The sequence below is a fragment of the Mustela erminea genome, chromosome 10 (assembly GCF_009829155.1).
Source record: "Mustela erminea isolate mMusErm1 chromosome 10, mMusErm1.Pri, whole genome shotgun sequence".
In the NCBI taxonomy this organism is placed as follows: domain Eukaryota; kingdom Metazoa; phylum Chordata; class Mammalia; order Carnivora; family Mustelidae; genus Mustela; species Mustela erminea.
Genome location: NC_045623.1, coordinates 72,843,573 through 72,860,347, shown reverse-complemented (window position 1 = coordinate 72,860,347; position 16,775 = coordinate 72,843,573). Strand labels below are relative to the sequence as shown.

At 54.7% G+C, this 16,775-nt stretch overlaps 1 protein-coding gene across 5 annotated transcripts; it reads right to left on the bottom strand.

Annotated features, from left to right (window-relative positions):
• Positions 1–439: 439 nt before the first annotated feature.
• On the bottom strand, positions 440–16,413 carry TAL1 (TAL bHLH transcription factor 1, erythroid differentiation factor). 5 transcript variants are annotated; one of them, XM_032301850.1, is made up of 5 exons: positions 16,277–16,411; positions 13,429–13,590; positions 9,607–10,050; positions 8,089–8,183; positions 440–3,951 (listed from the first exon to the last, which is right to left on the bottom strand). In XM_032301850.1, exons 3-5 carry the CDS (start codon positions 10,047–10,049, stop codon positions 3,497–3,499), a joined length of 993 nt encoding a protein of 330 aa, XP_032157741.1. In that variant the 5' UTR covers position 10,050; positions 13,429–13,590; positions 16,277–16,411; the 3' UTR covers positions 440–3,496. The 5 variants fall into 5 exon arrangements, with proteins under 5 accessions (XP_032157741.1, XP_032157742.1, XP_032157740.1 ...); XM_032301851.1 differs by lacking the exon at positions 16,277–16,411 and adding an exon at positions 15,178–16,024; XM_032301849.1 differs by lacking the exon at positions 16,277–16,411 and adding an exon at positions 15,191–16,024.
• Positions 16,414–16,775: the final 362 nt, after the last annotated feature.

Here is a 16,775-nt window from a genome sequence, read left to right as displayed (position 1 = left end):
GTGAGTCCTGCACCCCCAGACCCTAAAAAGCCAGGCATAAGAGAGGCAGCCTCCCTTTGAGTCATGAGGGCCCCTGGGATCCTGCTCTGCTGAGAACTTAGTCTGTCCTGAACCAATGATAAAAGCAACCAGCCCAGCCATGGAGCCTGAACCCAACACATACTGGGGACCATCTGTGGCGTGGCCCCAAGCCAAAAGTGTGGGTACACGATGCTAAGAAGAGTCCCCCACTCTGAGGTCTGGCAGAGCGAAAAGAATGGAACCTTCATAGGGGGAGCCTCCGGGTGGTGGGTGGTGAGTGGGATCCCACCCCGAGAGGACAGCTGAGCTCTGGAGTTCCCTCCATTTCGGGAGAGACAGACTCTTACCAGGCCCCTTCCTTGTAATGTCCCAACTCCCAGGCGTGGGGGGGTATAAGCTGCAAGGACAGAGTCCAAGCCCGTCTGTAAAACTTTTATTTAGAAATCTTCCCAATATATCCTTATATATATACACACATCATCACCACAAGGGTTGTGTTGCTCAAGAGTCACGCCCACAGTGTTGGCCTCCGGGCTGTACAAAGGTCAAGGTACCTGGAGCGGTTACTCCTCTTCTGCAGAAAAATGCAGAGACCAACACAACCCATCACGTACAGTACAACAGAGACGGAAAGTGCTGGGCCCGCCCACAGGAACAACGCTCTATGTACACGGGCAGGGGCGAGCCTTCGGCGGGGGAGGGGTCACGTACCATCGGAATCACAAGTACGACCAGACCATCCCCAAAGGCCGAGATAGTTGTCGGCTGACTACAGATGCTGGGCCCTTTGCTCTGTTTTTGGAAAAGAAGAAAGGTTGTACCATCTTGTCGCTTGTCACCGCCAATAAAAGCATAAGAATTTTCCTGAAAAGATGCGAATCCCTCCAGTTCTTACAATCATGTCTGTTCTCGATTTTTTTCCCCTTTTACATCTTTTCCCTTGGCACAGGTATTATTCTTGGAAGGTTGCCATTTCTTCATAGGTGACGAGGCAGAGGAAGGAGGGTGTGGTGGGTGGGGCGAGGGGGGTGCAGATGAACATTAAAATTGTGGATCTTCAGTCAGTCTTACAAAAACATGAGGCTTTGCCCATCCCTACCCAGGCCCGTGGCGGGAAGCTGTGTTATGTCTTACATATTCTCTGCCCATATCTTTTTCCATTCTCACTCCTCGACCTCTCCTTGGAAGGAGACACAAGTGAGGTCAATCTGGAGAAATGAGGACAATCCGGAAAACTCAGGAAAAAGTGGTTTGGAACCTAAATTACCCAGATCCTATGCAGTCAGGCAGACTGGCCCACTGCCTAGACCCTGGACTCAGGATAGGAAACCCCATTGCAGGAATGATGCTGAGGTCGAAAGAGTTCTTTCTGGTCTCAAAATGATTCTAATTTCATGAATTCACTTGGAATGGAATCCACAGCCCTAGTGGACAGGCCAAGAGAAACGGACACTGAGAGAGGGATAACTTATCCACGTCATTCTGCAAGTCTGAGAGAAGAGGAAGGCAGAAGCCTGAGTTCCTGATAGAACGAGCGATCCGTCTCCTAAAACCTCTCCATCCATCCATACTGTGGCCACTGTTCACTCCCAGGTCAAATTAATCCACCAGGAAGCAAACACAGCTTTAGGACCGAGGATAGGAGCTCCCTCGTTACACAGATGGGATTCCTCACAGGAGATTCCAATCATTGGAAAGAAAACAAGCCTAATGTTCAGCAAAATAGGATGCTGGGGATCTGAAATGGGCAGAGAGTCTGAGTGCTAAAGGATTACCACGTTGCTCCCCTACTCACAAACTAGACCTCACAACTTAAGAGGGAGGGGACGGAGCCAGGTTTGTGCCCTGTGAGCACAGGGATGTGCTCAAGGCCCTTCACTGGGTGGGACTGTCTTCCCTCTAACCTCAAAGACAGAATCTGGGGGGAGGTGGCTGCGGTGACTTGAGGGTACAATGACACGTGTATAGGGCTTGTGCGGGGTTTGTTCCATGGGTGTGGAACGCATGTCACAGGCAGGCCTGGCCTTAAGAAAACCATGTCCCACCACCTGGATTGACACAAGAGATCAAAAAGGGGCAGTGGTCCACTCTACAAAAAAATTCTTCACTTTACAAAAGGACTTGCGGTAGTATTTCTTTAAAAGATGAAGGATGAGGGTTCGATTTACAAAAATTTCATGTACAGCTCTCAGAGCGGGGTGCTCCTGTGGCGGTAAGCCAGGCTTCCATACACACCCTCGATGACTCGGAGTTGTAGAATGCAGGGGTGCTGGAGATTCTGCTGCGTGAATGTGCACTTGTCTGGGTCTCAGCCAGGTCTCTGATTGGTTTTCCCCCTGCCCTCCAAGTGGGGCTACAGCCTGGGTCTTATCAAGACCTAAAGATCCCACCAATAACTAAAGTCAAGCAAAAATCCCAAATGCCAGGAATTCGCAGGACAGGGTTTGTGCTCAGCTGGGTTCAGACCAAGCCGTCAGCAGACACACACCCTGGAGAAGAGCATCAGAGGACCCACAGACGGGGCTGCACATCCACGCTAAGCAGGGGCGCATGGCCATCGGCACACGGCCATCAGCACACAGCCATTGGCTTGCCACCAGAACAGCGGCGGGGAGTGGAGAGTACAGGCAGGCTGCTCTGAGACACTGCCAGGATTCGAACCCAAAGCCCAAAGAGCTCTGGTTCAATTTCACACTCACCATTCTCCCTCTCCCTGCCTTCATGAGGCCTGCCAAGGCAGGCTCTCAGCTACAGACTCAGTCCCCGAAAGGATTAGGAAGGCAAGTCTCAGTGGGGAGAAAGCAGAGCTTTGATCCCCGGGGCAAGCAGTAAGGGCTACTGGGTTTTCTGACCCTCTGGCCCAGCTAGTTGAGAGCAAGCTGTCCACTGGCCGTCTTCTTCAACCGGGCCCTATAGAAGGCACCTCGAGGCTTGTGACTGTCTACGGCAGCTGGCAAGCTGGGTGGACCGACATGGGCCTGGGTGAAGATGGGGCTCACCCAGAAATGGGCGGCGACTGGGTACCTATGTATTTGGACAGAGTGGCCACACAGGCCACACCAGCCAGCTTGGGAGGGGTTAAAGGCAAGGCAGAGGCTGCTGGATGTTGCCGGGGAGAGCTGACAACCCCAGGTCTTGGCAAAGACAGGGCCCCTAAGCTCCAGGACAAAAGCAGTGTCAGTCCAGCTTCTTACTGGAGAAGTCTTAGGGATTGGGGGAAGGGGGAAGACTGTGCCGTCTTCATAAAAAGTACCTACCACTTTGCTCCATTTTTCTGTTCTCCCACTGAGGCAGGAGTCAGGGAAGCTGCCCCGGGGGCAGTTAGGGCTCTGCCAAGTTCAGACACCAAGGAAAGCTCATCGAGTCCATTGCCCTGCTTCAGAGCTGCCCAATCCTCACCCCACCTGCCCTGAAGCCCACAGGCCCGGCGGCCTGAGGGTGCCCTCCTGGCTGGTCCTGAATGGCCCTGGCCCCATCACCGAGGGCCTGCTCCATCAGCGGCTGGCAGCATGGCGGGATGGAGGCTGCGGGCTGTGTGCTTGGGGGCCGGCTCTTCCGTGTAGCTGTCCGGGCTGGCCGCCCCATCCAGTGAGCTGCCGCAGCTGGAGTTCGGGGACAGCACGTCCTGCAGGAGGTCATCAGGAGGTGCACCGCCCCCTCCCCCACCTCCTCCACCACCAGCCCCCACCACGGGGTCCTTGCCAGGCTTGGCCCGCTGGGTACCCTCCTCCTCCTGGTCATTGAGCAGCTTGGCCAGGAAGTTGATGTACTTCATGGCCAAGCGGAGGATCTCGTTCTTGCTAAGCTTCTTGTCTGGGGGATGTGTGGGGATCAGCTTGCGGAGCTCAGCAAAGGCCCCATTCACATTCTGCTGCCGCCATCGTTCTCGGCTGTTGGTGAAGATGCGTCGCACTACTTTGGTGTGGGGACCTGGAGGTAGGAGGACAAGAGTTTAAAAAAAAGAGATGAATGTCCCCCAAGGCACCTTTTCCTGTACAGAAGAAGAGAAACTATCCTTTGGAAAACTTGGGAAACCTAGAATGCCTCCTTGCTTTTTACTTAGAAAACTCCTGGGGTGTCTGGGTGGCTCAGTGGGTTGAGCCGCTGCCCTCAGCTCAGGTCATGATCTCAGGGTGCTGGGATTGAGTCCCGCATCGGGCTCTCTGCTCAGCAGGGAGCCTGCTTCCTCCTCTCTCTCTCTGCCTGCCTCTCTACCTACTTGTGATCGCTCTCTGTCAAATAAATAAATAAAATCTTAAAAAAAAAAGAAAGAAAGAAAGAAAGAAAACTCCTGGGGCGCCTGGGTGGCTCAGTCATTAAGCATCTGCCTTCAGCTCAGGTCATGACCCCAGGGCCCTGGGATCGACCCCCGCACTGGGCTCCCTGCTCAATGGGAAGCCTGCCTTCTCCCTCTCCCACGACCTCTGCTTGTGTTCCCTCTCTCAGTGTCCCTCTCTGTCAAATAAATAAATAAAATCTTTACCAAAAGAAAAGAAAACTCCTACTCAGCCTTCAAACCCCCATTCATCTGTTTCCTCCACTCGGGGGATTTCCCTCAACTTGTCGGGCCAGACCTCACCAACAACCATGGCCCTACAACTCCCTGATCTCCATCATCTTTTTTTTTTTTAATATTTATTTACTTATTTCAGAGAGAGAAAGACAGCATGTACACACACGTGTGCACAGATCCGACTGGGGAGGAAGGGGTGGGGCAGAGGAAGAAAGAGAGAGAGTCTTTTGAACAGTCCTGTGCTGAGCGTGGAGCCTGATGAGGGGCTTAATCTCACAACCCGGAGATCACGACCTGAGCAGAAACCAAGAATCAGACACTTAACTGACTGAGCCACCCAGGCACCCTTCTGGGACTTTTGACCATTAGTGTCTATGCATGTCTCCCTCTTGGGGCTGTGAGGCATTTGAGGACAGGGACCTTATGTTATTCATTCATTGTGCCAAGAGGTCATACAGCCCTAGTGAGAAAGACAAACTCTGGAGCCAGACTTTCTGGACTGAATCCCTGACTAGGACTCACTAGACAGTTACTCAGCGCAGGTTACTTAAACTCTCTGTGCTTTAGCTTAGTCATCTGTAAAACGGAGATAATACAAGAGTAACTGAAATCATGAGACTGTCACATGGATTGAACAGCTACCACAGGTAAAGTCCTTAATACAAACCTGCCTCAGATTAAACATTCAGTAAATGGCAGCTATCGTCACCCATCCATCAGTTACATACTAATAACCGGGTACCGTGCCGGACACCGTGCCAGGCACTAAGGGGAATAGGGTCCCTGTCCTCATGGAGCATACCTTTTAATGGTGATGACAGATGATGAACAAGTAGCAAACAAATAAAGAAACAGGAGGCTGAATGTAGTAACAGATGGAAAGGAGTTACTACGTTTAGCTGAGGTGGTTGGGGATGGCATATTGGAGAAGGAGACATCTATAAGGTAAGAACTTGAGCTGAAGAAGAGCCAGCCAGGCCCAGGTAGGGAAGACAGACTACCATGTGCAAAGGCCCTGAGCTGGAAAATGGCCCAAGCCAACCTGGCTAATTAGTGTGGGTGTGATCAGAGTAGACTGGTTCCAGGCCCCACAGGTCTCTGCAGTAAGTGTGGGGGAACTCTATTCTAAGAGTGATGGAAAACAGGCTTGGCTGATCATGCTGGCGGGGGTGGGGGGGGGAATGGAGTAGAGAGCAAAGACAAGAGGGAAAACAACCTACCCTGTGGGCTCTCTCCCCAAGAAAAGAAATGGAGAGATGGGCCACGCAAGGCTCGAAACAGGCATCTGAGGGCTGCCTCAGTCTCTCCATGTCTACTGATGACAGACTAGACCGAAATTCAGACTATATTCATGTCCTGAGCCTTGTGAAGCAGTGACAGACCCCAGTGTGCATGTTTTGAGCACCTATGGCTTCAAAGCACTGCACTCAATGTCCCAGTCCGACCTGGCATTCCCAAAGCCAGAGAAAACAGAAGAGGGCCCTCCTGATGCTCCTGAGCTCCTGGGCTGAGGTGGCTGCTCCCCTCCCAACACTGAAGCCAGCCCAGCGCCGGGCTCCCAGCGGTCACCAGGAAGCTCCATGCACTGAAAGAATTCCTAGGCTGGGGATATTTGTTTGCCCTCTTCAACCTCAGAAAGGGGAAGCTAGGATAGGGGGAAACAGGAGAGGAGGGGTCAAGGCCTCCCCTTGGTCCTACAGCTTGCTTCACTGCTAAGGAGAGACAAGGATGGCTCACCCAGGCACGGACACTGGCATGGACACACATACACACGGATGCACACATGCATGTATATACATATACATATAAATATACATATACATATACACACATATACACACACACCACCTCTCAGGGAGGACAACGTACCCCCTGCCTGATAGCGTCTGCAAGCTGATTTTCCAAACCCCAACAGGCCCAGGGCCCAGCTGACTCTTTGCCAAAGACCAGCCCCAGACTGGGAAAAAACAGACACCTGCCGGCCGGCCTCCCCTGGGCTGCCTGCCGCAGAGGAAATAACTCTCTGTTCTCTGGCCTCCGGGCCAGACAGAGGGCCATCCCTCAACTGTGACATGAGGAGGTCCATCCCTGCTCCACGGCTAATGCTGGCTGACCTGGAGGGAGCAACTAGTTGGGGAAGAGACATGACAATTGCTGTCACGGCTATAGTGAGACAGAACTCCGAAAGAAGCACCTACCCGCAGCCAGGCCCTAAAAACACTTTACCCCACTGTACTCTCTCAGCAAGCTGTGAGGAAGCTACTACTCTCCCCACTTTCCAAATGAGGAAACAGAGAATCAGGAAAGTTCAGCAGTAGGAATCCACACCAAGTCCCAACTTCAGCCCTTCCATTAGTTCCACCTCTATGGATTCTTTTTGGTGAAATCTCTGATTCCAAAGTCTCATGGACCTACTCTGTACCGCGCCACCCCCCCACACCTTCCTCTTCACCTCCATTTCTGTCTATTCCTCTCTGGCAGCTTCCCAGAGAACTCCCCACCTCTCTACACCTTCCTCTTCCCCAAGTCTGTCCATCCCTCTGTGTCTTCCGCCTCTCTGGGGCCAGGCACTGAGTAGGTGCTCAGTAAATATTGGTGACATTTATTGGTAATGGCTTCCCTGTAGTTCTGCACTCCCCCCAAAACCTCAACTCCTGTCCCCTTCTCCTCCTTCCTCTTCTCTGTGCCTGATTCTCCTATCTTCTGCCCTCTCTTCCCTGGGGAACTTTGTGGCTGGTCCTGCCTACTCTCCATTTGATATACCTCCCTCCCCTCTCTAACCCAGCAGCACTGACAACCCACCACCCTTCCCTCTTGGACCTACACGCCTCAAGTCCCTGGCTAGTTAGGTCCTATAAGGTCTGTTCCTTGTCCAGACTCTAGGCCCTCTCCCTTCCAGAACACCACAGAGGACTCCTCTCCAGAAGCTCCAGCTCTATACATATCCCTCCTGCTGGCTCCTTGAATAAATCCCAGTCCGGCTTCAAATCCTCAGGTGTCCTTCCTACAGGGGTCCCAGGCCTCAGTGGAGCTGACACATGGGCAGTAGCTCCAGGGGTTTGCTCCAAGTTCCGGGCTCTGAAGGGCCTGCTCTCCCGCCACCTGGTGTTGGGTCTCATCTACTGCATGGGAAGAGGGCCAGGATACTCCAAATTTCCCATTCATCCAACCCCCTTCCCAAGTTCAGCGCAAAAGACTATTCAGGTAGTTCACAATAGTAGTGCTGGGACCTTCTAGAGGATGCGGGGAGGGCAGGGTAGATTCTGTGATGTCGGGACGGGAACTCCAGGTCTCAGCCCTGGGTATGGAACAGGGGACAAGAGGGCCCCACAATAATGGGACCTAGGACGTAAGGAGCGTAAGGATGGCACCCCCCCCCAGCCCCACCCATGACTTCCCCTTGACCCAGGTCAGTTGCAGGGCAAAGACTCTCCTTCCAAGGCAGCCAACCCATCTACGTGAGACACCTGTGGTGTATAGTCCCTGAAGATCCCACCTTTGGGGCTCTAACCAGCACGAGGGGTGAGTACAAAGGGAGAGGCAGGTAGACTCACCATCAGTAATCTCCATCTCATAAGGGGAGGGTCTCCTCTTCACTCGATTGTTGGTGGTGAACATAGGGAAGGCATCTGGCTCCCCAAAGAACCCACTGTGGGAGAGAGCAGGCAGATCACAAGATCACATGTAGGTGGAGGGGAGAAAGCCTCTTGAGGGATCCTCCCCACAGGTTCCTCAGCCCTCTCCCCCTAGAAAACAAGGGTAACCCTGCTCCCTTCATACCTGGGTTTGGGATGCAAGGAGCATCACACACAGACACCCAAACACACCCACAGAATGCTGCTACTCTCTCTCCTCGGTGAGACAAACAAGGGAAGAAGGGGCCGCACACCCACACACCCCTACCCCCCCCCACACACACACAGTCAGAAGTGAACACATGGAGCATACACAAAATTGAATACACACACCCCACCGGCAGACACACACCCCACCGGCAGACATACGCCCCTTCCCAGAAGTGAGCACACAATCCACAGACACCTACCCTCCCAAACAGGTACCCACACAGGCAGGGGGTCGCATTCACACCTGATGGTGGGCAACTTGCACCTCACAGGGCACACAGGGTCCCTTTTCCCACAAATCACCCCCACCTTTGCCCTGGCCCCCAGGGGGCCTGTGCACAGACAACAGAAAGAAAACCTCCCTCCACTGACCACTGCTTACACCCCCACCACCACCACCACTACTCTGGGATCTCAACAGCTTCCTCCTCAAGGTCTCCCATAGACTCACTAACTGCCCCACTTTGTCAACCCCTGCTTCATCTTCCTGTCTCCACCCCAAACCTACCTCCATCTCCCCACCATCTCAGTGGCTCCAGCAGGGGAACGGACACCTTAACAGGAGTGGGGTACAGACCCCAGCCGGAGACGGAAGCTAAGGGCATAGGGGCTCAGAAGGGGAGGAAGGAATCTGCTCCCCACATCGGCCCTGTAGCGGTTTCAGGGGAGGGAGCCCTCTTGCAACCTCAGATCCCTATCTCTTACCTGTCCACCGAGGATGGCAGCTTCCAGAAGAATTGCACGGTGAGTGCATTCAGACACATTCTTGCTCACACTCAAGCATTCTTGCTCACACTTGGTCCACACGACACCCCAGCACGCGCGCGCGCGCGCGCACACACACACAGACACACACACACACCCCATACAGCGCGGCCAGCGTGCTTCTGCTCACTGGCAGCCACAGCCCGCACTCCCGAAGGCGTGGACCCACTCTCGGGCTTCCGCACACCCATGCACTCTGCACTCCACAGCCGACCCCGCGCACACGCACACGCCCGCAGAGGACCCCCAGTCGCTGGCGCTCGGACTCGGGCGCGCGGGCTTTTCCGCCCTCGGGCTCATAGCACCCCCTCTCTTCCTGCGCTCCCGCCGCTCCGCGCCGCCGGGAGGAAGGCGGTGGCTCCGAGGGGCAGGAGGGACGCCTGGGCCGAGGGCTCCCCCCCCAACCCCGCCCGCCCGTCCCTCCAGTCCCTCCCGTCCCGCCGGTCCCGCCGCGGCGCTGACCTGCCGAGCGAGGCCAGCGGCTGGCTGAGGCTGTAGAGCAGCGCGCGGCCGGGGGCGGCGGGGGCCGCCAGCGCGGGCGGGCTCAGCTGCACCATGCGGCCGTCACCGGGCAGCTCCGCGGGGGCCGAGGCGGGCGCGGGCCCCGGAGGTCTGCACAGCTCGGTGGTGGGCACCCGATGGCGCGCTTCGGCCGTCGCAGCCGCGTCGCGGCCCTTTAAGTCCCGCGCGGCGCCGCCCCCACCAGCGGGGCCGCCCCCCGGACCGCTACGCGCGCCCAGCTCGATGACCGGGGGCTCCGCGGGGGCCGCGCGGCTCGTCTCCTTGGCGACGCCGTTCAGCAGGACCAGGTGCGGGGGGGCCATGCGGGCCTCGGCCGCGGCCGCGTCCCGTCCCTCGAGCGGGGGGTCACTGTGGGCCGCCTCGCTGGGCGGCCGCTCCGTCATCCTGCGGGCAGACAGACAGACAAGCGGACGCCCGCTATTACAACCGCCCCCAGCCCACCGAGGGGTGGGTGAAGGGCAGAGAGAAATTCGCGCACCGAGACGTGGGAAGAGGCGGACTTAGTGCCACATGGACACACGCCCCCCCCCCGCCCCACCCCGGGGCCTGAAGGCAGGAGGGAAAGAGGGACTATGGTTTGGGAGAAGAGAGAGGGTGTCTGGGAGACACAGAGACCCAGGAGATGGAAAAAGACGACAGGCACTGGAAGAAAAGGAATACAGCCAGCGAAAGAAAACAGAAGGGGGGGGGAAAGGAGGAAGGAAATGTAGAAAGAGGCGAGAAAGAACTAACATCGTGTCCCCCTGCTCAGGCCGCAAGGGAAGAGGAGGGAACAAATCCCCTGACCGTGTTCCTCCCGCCCCCCGCTTTCGGTTTTGGCGGGGAAACTGGCGCGGAGGTGGGGTGCTTTTCGAACCTCCCTTGCCTCTCAACAAGTAGAGACCTCAGGGAATGGAGGCTGCAGGGCCCCGGGTCCTCTGTGCCACAGCTGGCAGAAACTCTTGCCCTCCTTTTCAACACATATTCACGCCCCCCCCCGCAGGGAGTGTCCCTCTGCACTAAGCAAATACACCGGCTATTCTACACAGCTGCTGGAAACCCCAGTGGCCCTTTACTCCCCACCATACCAGAGATGAGACTCGTGGGAGAGATGATCCTAGCCCTAATCCCCCTCCCCCTCCACATTCCACCTCTTTGAGCTCAGCTGGACTCAGAAATGAGGTGCGGTGTGGAAAGGAGGCTTGGCTAAGTGGATGTGGAACCCAGGCATTCAGAGTGCCCCCAGGCCACTGGGGGTCTCAGCTCCCACCCTTGAGTGGGAAGAGATATCATGAAGGCCCTTGAATTCTTCCACCCCCCTCTCCTGCCTCTGGTCTAGTCTGGGAAATGGGAGCAATACCTCATTAATGCATTTAAAAGCACCGTTCAAATGCTCAAGTAAACATTATTATTGGCAAGGAGACCCAGCCAGCGAGGGGACTGCCTTGCCCAAGGTCACGTGAACCTATTTGCCACAGAGCCACAGAGCAAGACCAGAACTATGATCTCACTCTGTCTACATTATCCTCCTGTATACACCCTCCTAAGTATATTGCTGGGGCTGAGGACACTCCTTTTCTCCAAAACCATACTCCAGGGTGACCAAAGAGGCTCTACTCTCCACTAACACTTGCTGGTAGAGGAGTGGAGGCTTCCATCACCCAGCTTGGATGCCCATGGAGCCGGGCCCCAAAAGAATAAAAACCAAAACACCAGGAGACTCTGGGTCTGGAGTCTGGGAGTGCTTTTGAGTTGTTTTAATAAAATAAACACACACACATACACAGACACAGATATACACATATATAATCAAATCAATAGGCTTTATAAGATGTTGAAAATGGGGTTTCTCGTCTCAAAATTAGATGATTGGGATATTTCATAGCAGAAAATACACGAAAATCAGCCCAAGCAGATTCCGTCTAATCATTCACGGCAGCTGCGCTGCCACTGCACCACTCTGGACCGGGGCTGGCCTGAGAAACGTCCTCCCACCCCAGAAGAGAGACCTGACCTTCTGAAACCTCCTTCAGAGCTCAGCAAAATTGCCACACACAAGCTAACAGAGAATTGCCATCTGGATTGCGCTTTTGCCCTGGGTCTGCCAACTCCATGGGCTCACCAGGAAATAAGAGAATTCTCCAAGACCTGGTGAAAAGAGCCGCAAAGGCAGTGGGTCCTCAAGGCTTCACTGGAAGTGAGTTTATGACTATGGCGGAAACAATAGATCCGTATCCACAGAATGGGACTGCCAAGACACTGCACCAGAGGTTTACTAGTCCAGTCTTCCTGGCTCCCCTGCAGCAGGGAAATGCACCAGTAATATACTACCCTGTGGTCAAATATAACATACTACAATATATATATAATATAATATACTATCCTTTGACCAATGTGGTCAAAGCGACAAGCCCCAAGGTCCTGGCACCCTACCTTACTGTCCTCACATACCATTGTGTGCCCAGTGACACGTGCTTCAGCCACAGCTTCTAACTCAGTAACAAACAAACTGTGCACGCGGCAAGCTCTCCTTATGACACATTTATACCCTCTGATTAATTCCAAGTCTTCATGTAGGCAGGGATCCCGGGGGGCAAGAGGATCACATATTCCAAATGAGTTGACCCTGGTCCCAAATGCCCTCCCCAGCCACCTATAAATATCTATATCTCACAGGTTCCCTGTGATAAACCTATATGATTGGTTCCCAGGGTCTGTGGCCGACCTCTCCCCACCCATCCCCGGACCTTAGGAAAACCTGGCGGGCTGTTCAGCATCCAGGATCACCCAGGGGAGGGGTCCATGCTCCAGAAAAAGCCAACAGAGCATTCATAAGTACCTTTGGTTGTAGGGGACTAAACCCCATCACTTGGCTTCGTTAAGATTACTGGAAGGAAAGCCTGAGTGATTTTTGTTTGTTCATTGGTTTTTATTTGGGGAAGATGAGAGAGTGGGGAGAAGCTTTTAAACAGAATGACACTAGACTATTTGACCAGTACAAGTCCTCTGTCTTTGTGTCACCCAGAACCAGCTCGAAGCCCCCAACACCGGATCCTCATCTCCTGTTGCCAGATGGCCGCAACATTTCCGCTTGTGTCTGAGCAAGACGGGGATCCCAGGAGCTCCTGGGGGGCAGGCACTAGGTTTCGGGCAGCTCCCAATGCCCGGCAGGGAAAATTTCTCCTATGAAAACAGCCTCTCCTGGTATGAGTTAAGAGCTAGCTGGCTTCCTGTCCTTCATAATGCACCCACACCCGAATGACCCCCTGGGGGAGCCCCAAGCCTGCTGGAGAACCAAAAGCACCAGTGAAGAGAGCCACCTTTCCAACCACTAGGAGACAGCGAGAGAGTGAGAGAGCGGAGGGGTGCTCCAGCACAGCCCCACCCTAGGCCTTAGGCCCCAGTCAAGGCCCACCCGAGTTGGGACTGCGCTAGCTAGCCGGGGTGGCTGGGCCTTCTTCCTGCCAGCGGCCCAGGCACACACAGCCTGCACCATCCGGATATAGCCGCGCCAAAGTTAGGAGCCTTGTGAAACACCCACAGAACCAGGACTGATGGGAGCGGCCTGGGGAACTAGGTCCGGCTAGGTGTTTTTACCCAGGATCAAAATGAAAAGGGCTTTAGAAGTCACAGAGACACAGATACCAGATTCCCAGCTCTGGGTTCATCCCCTCCCCCAGTTGTAGACTGGACTGTCCTCTGTCCTAAGCTTCCACCACCCCAGGCCGGAACCCAAGGTCTTCCTGGACACTGTTTCCACTGATACTGTTCCCCAAAACTCACCTGGGGCATATTTAGAGAAACCGGCCCCTCTGAATAGGATCTCCACTCCGCCGCCGCCGGAGAGGGGCGGGAGCCAAGGTCCAAGCTGCGGACGGGGATCTTTGCTTTTCCCCTCTCTCGCTGAGAGACCAGCAGTTAGGCCACGGTGTGGTCCTGGGCAGTCTGCCGCGCCCAAAGCCAGTTTCCAGGAAAGATGGGGGTGGAGAGAAAGAGGGAGGGCGAGAGGGAGGGAGAGAGAGAAATGGGGGTCAATGGCTGGGAATTACCTCCTGTCCTCGCCAAGCAGCCCAGGGAATTGCAAATGCCTTTCTGCCCCCACCCTGCAGGTGTTTGAAGATTCCCCCCAGGCCCCTTAAAAAAGAACCCTACACTTGACCAATCAGGAATAACTATTTACTCCAACAACAACAAGGAGCTTAAGGTCTACACCGACCGCGGGAACAATTTCGGGCCCTCCGACCGGGGTTGTCTGGCTCAGTGTGGCCGAGTTTGTTTTCTAAGCACTGACGGGTCTATGCGGTTGGCTTGGGAACCCGAGTCAGGCCGGATCAGCGGCCGAAACACCTAGCGCCACTGGGTGGGTAAATGTGTGTTGGAAAAGGGGAATCCGGTTTTCAGACCCTGATCTGTAGGGCAGAACGTCCAAGGTCCCCATTCTCTCCATGCCCACCTTTAGTGCAAAACGAAACCAGAACCCGATTCGAAAAGCTCCTTTCCCACAGGAATGGAGTCAGAACAGCACGGATCCAAGAGGATGGGGGTGGCAAATATCTGATCTCTCTAGGTCCCCTCTTTTCTTCCTACCAATGAGAGAAAGAAAGAGAGAGAGAAAGAAAGAAAAAAGAAAGAAAAGAAAAGCCTGCCGCCACCTTCCTTTCAACCATCTCCACACAATGATTTTAATTTTTTCAGTGTTCAGAGTACAGGAGAATTCTAATAATTCCTTGCAGCAATAAACAAGGCAAAGGCAAGAAGGATAAAGTCCAATACTGCTCCCCAGTGTGTAAGACAGGGGGATCTAGGTTGCATTTTTTTCTTCTCCAAAGGGTTTTATTTAATTTGTTTTGCCTAAATTGTCCAGTTTATGATTACACATCGAAATCCTGGATTAATTCCAAAGGACTCCTTTTTGCTCTGGCTTTGGTGGAAATATAGGAATAATTCTTCCCTGGGGTTTCAGTCCAATGCGGGAGATTTTCTTTCTCCTCTTCCAATCTAGATGGTGGGGGAGGGGGGAATCCACTCATTCCTGTGTCTTAGGTTCGGGTTAATTTTGCTTTATGACAGCGTCTCTGTGCCCCGTTCCTCTCTCCATTTTCTCTCCCTACCTCAAACCCAGTAACTTAAAAAAATAGAGCTGGCTGTGGGAGACCGGGTTGCTTTGTTATCGCTCCTAAGAAGCTAAAAGGTTGGACAAGCCACTTCGCTACTCAACGATTACTTTAATTAAATAGAATGATGATGATGATGATGATGATGATGATGATGATGACATTAATAACCACAATAACTGGCAAAACAAAATCCATTTTTATACAGCGAGGGCAGCACTGATCCATCCCTCCACAAAGCCTGGCTCTGGTCACCCATGCGACGGATACCTGACCCACACCGCAATGTCGCTCACCCGGGGAAGGGATGGAAAAGTGTCCTTTTAGATTAACCCGAGGGGCCCTACCCCAGGAGCGAAACCCGGAGAATGCGCCCATTGTCTTCTCCAGGCCTCTCCCGCAGACCCCGCGGAGGTACCTGCGAAACTGACCAGAAATGGATGAAGCCTGGGTGCGGCGGAAACCGAAGCCAGCGGCTACCGGCGTGAAGGCGCGGGCCTCGGCGAGCGCTGCTCAGCTTCGAGCCTGGAAGAACCTCCCACTCGCTAACAAACCCCTCAGACACGGAGGCACCGACCGGCCTCTGGACAGAGCAGCCGCCGATCGCGCTCCGTCGGCCCATCCAAGCCAACACTGGATTCCGAATACATCATAATTTGGAATAAAATGTGAAATCCCTCTCCCCGCCCCCTTGCCGCCTCCTCAACTTGCGGTTCCATCTCCAGCTCGCCCTCCCCTCCACCCCCCACCGATCTGCAAATACACTTCTAAAGGACACAAGCACACAGGCACACAACCCAGCACGGACAGGACCACACACGGTCCAGCCCCACAGAAGGGAAGCAAAGTAAACACAACCCAGCGCTGCCCTCCAAGCCGACATGGTCAGGCCCGCACACTGGCCAACACGATACAACGAAATCAGAACGCAATCGCTCATGGACACACATCTAACGTAATCAGGATCACATATGCCCGACACAACAACGAAACCACCCAAATACAGTCGCAAAGGCCACACAACCCAACACGCAGAGCCAGACTCTTGTCGAGAAGGAATAACGAACATAATCATATACAGCGATGAAAACGCAGGAGGGCTCGAAGAATCCAAATCAACAGCCCAAAGACCGCGGACATCATCACACTCAGACACACAGCCCTTCGCCTGGAAGACCACACTCGGAAGAAGTCAGCATTGCCGACGGCTCGCACACGCACTCACAATCCCACCGCATGCACACAACCACCAAGAAGAAATGAAAACCAACCACCGCCTCGCGCATTTCTGTATATTGCGTAAGGAAAAAGGGGAAGGAAGGAAGAGAGTCTCCGAGGCGGGAGGGGCGGCGGCGGCGAGCGGAGGGCGTCCGTGGAAAATGCCCCCCATCGAAAGAAACACAAGGAAAAGGAGCGAAGCCCTCTTCTGCGAGCGGGGAATAGAAGAGAAGAACTGATGGGGAGTTCCGCGGGGGGCCGCAGGTTGCTTTCCCCTAGAAAAAGGCCGGAATGCTCACGTTTTGCTGCTACGGGGGGATGCGTGTGGCCATTTTGAGGCCTGGTCCTTGGAGCGGAGGCCCGCCCCCGCCCCCGTCCCCGTCCCAGTCCCCCGCCCGCGCGCCCGGGCTCCTCCAGCGACGCGCGCTAATCCCGCTCACGTTCTGGGCCTCGTTAGCATGGGCCGAGGCGCGCCGGGGCCGTGTGCGCCGCCGAGATAAGGCACTGCCGCGGGTCCGCTCGCCCCCGATAAGCGCCTCGGCCATTATGGGCCAAATGATTCATTTTAATTTGGCAATTTCACCGGAGGGAGTGGAGACTGGTTGTGCGGCGCTGGGACCGGCTCCGGAATGCGCCACCGAGACAGTTAGGCGCGCAGTCTAGGACTCGGCGAGTCCAGCCCCATTTCTGATCCCGAAGCCTCTCGGGAACCGGGCACCGCAACCTCAGTCCCTGGGCCTTCCAGACACCTTTCTAAGGCGGCTCTCATCCCAGAACCCCGTCTCTGCCTTTGACACC